This window comes from Dunckerocampus dactyliophorus, chromosome 7 (genome assembly GCF_027744805.1).
Source record: "Dunckerocampus dactyliophorus isolate RoL2022-P2 chromosome 7, RoL_Ddac_1.1, whole genome shotgun sequence".
Classification (NCBI taxonomy): domain Eukaryota; kingdom Metazoa; phylum Chordata; class Actinopteri; order Syngnathiformes; family Syngnathidae; genus Dunckerocampus; species Dunckerocampus dactyliophorus.
The window spans coordinates 224,394-227,131 of NC_072825.1; the positions used below are offsets into that span (position 1 = coordinate 224,394).

At 39.9% G+C, this 2,738-nt stretch overlaps 1 protein-coding gene across 1 annotated transcript; it reads left to right on the plus strand.

Annotated features, from left to right (window-relative positions):
- The first annotated feature begins 231 nt into the window (after positions 1 to 231).
- On the plus strand, positions 232 to 1,033 carry hamp (hepcidin antimicrobial peptide). Its single transcript, XM_054781646.1, has 3 exons — positions 232 to 509; positions 583 to 657; positions 732 to 1,033. Exons 1-3 carry the CDS (start codon positions 423 to 425, stop codon positions 837 to 839), a joined length of 270 nt encoding a protein of 89 aa, XP_054637621.1. The 5' UTR covers positions 232 to 422; the 3' UTR covers positions 840 to 1,033.
- The last annotated feature ends 1,705 nt before the right edge of the window (positions 1,034 to 2,738 follow it).

Here is a 2,738-nt window from a genome sequence, read left to right on the forward strand (position 1 = left end):
GGTGGGTGGCATACTAGTGTAAGTCATGATACATAAGATGCTAAATAACGGTGTCGTGTAAGGAAGTCAATGAGTGAAATCCACTTTGCAAAGAATGATTGCCAATCAGCACAAAGCGGAGTGAGGAGGTCAAAACTTTCCCCCATGGTGGCGTTAGGTAACATCTGTCAGGAATGGGCCTTGCCGCCCCTCCCTCGGCTGCGAGATGACGTAACAGCGGGTGTGTATAAATACCAGCGAGGCTCACAGCGGCAATGCAGGAAGGACGAGCCCTCTGAGGCCACTGGACCACAGGAAGACACCCACTGGAACCGGACTGTCCCTGCAGCTGACCTGAAGACAGCGTGGTGCTCGGCTGTGACACCGACACCCCCTGCCAACATTTAAGAAGCCCCCCACTACTACTACTACTACTACTAACCATGAAGGCATTTAGCATTGCAGCTGCAGTGACACTCGTGCTCGCCTTTCTTTGCATCCTGGACAGCTGTGCAGTCCCTTTCAACGGGGTAAGAATGTCCCTTGTTTGCATGTGGTTGTTTTAGCGCTTGGCGGGCTGTAAATGTGGTCGTACCAACGCAGGGGCAGCAGATGGAGGAGGCAGGAGGTGACACTCCACTTGCAGCGCTTCCAGACGTGCCAGGGGAGCCTTGGATGGTGCGGAGCAGCCAATGAGTGAACATAAATGCTTAGTTTTTCGGCTGGCTTACGCCTCCTGTCCTTGTTCACAGATGCCGTATCACGTGCGGCAGCGGCGCCAGAGCAACCTGTCGCTGTGTCGCTGGTGCTGCAACTGCTGCCAGGCCTACAAGGGATGCGGCTTCTGCTGCAGGTACTGAAAAGATGGCGGCGGCGGAAAACCGACCAAGAAGTTAATTTATTACGCTTTGCACGCACGACTGAGCCCTGCAGATGTTTTTATTTCATTTTGGTTGCAAAAGAGTCGCTAAGAAACAGTATTTATTTGATATGTTTTGTAAGCTCAGTCATGTTGCTTTTCTTTGTAAACGAATAAACCACGGAAGCATGATGACCATTATTGCATTATTGTGTTTCGTATCACAAGGTGTCATGGTAATCACTTACTTCAGGGGTCCAAACCTCCATGAAAGGATGCAACTTTGCCACTCATATTTTGTAGAACAACACATGGTCACCCTAGAGAGTTGTCGGAGAAGGATAGCTTGTGCTGGACTTTGCCATCAAGGATAAACTGAAGAGCCCGCCAATCATGTTCTGTTGGCTCTCCTCTCCTGCGTGTTTGCCTGGTCTGATACTTGAGAAGAAAGATGCATTGATTTTCAGGATTCCATCATGTTTGACCAATCAATCCATTAAAAATGGTGACATGGGCAAACAATAAAATGGCCCAAGTCAGCCTCTTGACGTAGGCCATCGTCCTACAGGGCATGAAGAGCGTGATCCTTCCAACTCAGGACTTAGGCGACGTTACCACAGATGGCCAGCATGGTCAAGAGAGGATTTCCTGCAGGCCAAAAACTCATTTTCCTCAGAAAAGCACTTAGGACATTATTTTAATAAGGCGATGACGGGAAGTTATATATTATTATATTTTAAGAAAAAAGTGCATCTCAGCTTTGTGGTCGAAGTGAAAAACGCATATTATTAATGTCAACTTCACGTTGTTTGGAAAATGTTCCAAATATTTCAACTTTCTTTGTAAATAATCTTGGTAAATTGTAATATTATGACTTTATTCCTATAACATTATAACTTTATTTCCATAATATTATGACTTTATTCCCAATATATTATGACTTTATTTCCATAATATTATAATAGTATGACTTAATTCCTATAATATTATAACTTTATTCCCATAATATTATGACTTTATTCCTATAATACGATGACTTAATTCCTATGATATTATGACTTTATTCCCATAAAATGCTGACTTTATTCCTATAATATTATGACTTTATTTCCATAATATTATAATATTATGACTTTATTCCTATAATATTATGACTTTATTCCCAATATATTATGACTTTATTCCCAATATATTATATTAGGACTTTATTTCCATAATATTATGACTTTATTCCCATAATAGTATCACTTTATTCCTATAATATTATGACTTTATTCCCATAACATTATGACTTTATTCCCATAATATTATAACTCTATTCCCATAATATTATAACTTTATTCCCATAATATTATGACTTTATTCCCATAATATTATAACTTTATTTCCATAATATTATAACTTTATTCCAAAAATATTATGACTTTATTCCCATAATAGTATGACCTTATTCCAAAAGTTTCTAAAAAGTACAACTTCATTTGTTGTTTTGTTTGTTTGGCATAATGTTATGACTTATTATGACCTTTAAAAAAAAAATAAAAAGTTAACTCTGTGCTACTAAAACTACATTATTTTTCCTCATAATATTCCAAGTTTATTCTTGTAAACTTGTGAGTTTTTGACTTTATTCTCCTGAAATTTCAGCTGTTTTGTTTCACGCCGTGAGTTAACCTGCGTGGCAGTTTGGTTTATGTTCACTTTTATGCCTGACTTCCGGATGTAAGCTCTTCCTGTTTTGCCTGCTTTGTGTTTTGCTTTGTCACCGGCGAATTACTAATAATACTGCATCATGTTAATACCAAACAACAGCACGGCAAGTGGAACACACATGACTTTCAGTCCAACAGCTTTAAAGCGCATGCAGAACCAGATAAAGCTGCTGGATGCTTGCCACTCC

Excerpts from the sequence above, each read along its gene's own strand:
- hamp (XM_054781646.1), top strand. The coding sequence starts at position 423 with ATGAAGGCATTTAGCATTGCAGCTGCAGTGACACTCGTGCTCGCCTTT. Across the intron at positions 510-582 it reads GTGCAGTCCCTTTCAACGGG|GGGCAGCAGATGGAGGAGGC; the intron begins GTAAGAATGTCC and ends GTACCAACGCAG. Across the intron at positions 658-731 it reads TGCCAGGGGAGCCTTGGATG|ATGCCGTATCACGTGCGGCA; the intron begins GTGCGGAGCAGC and ends CCTTGTTCACAG.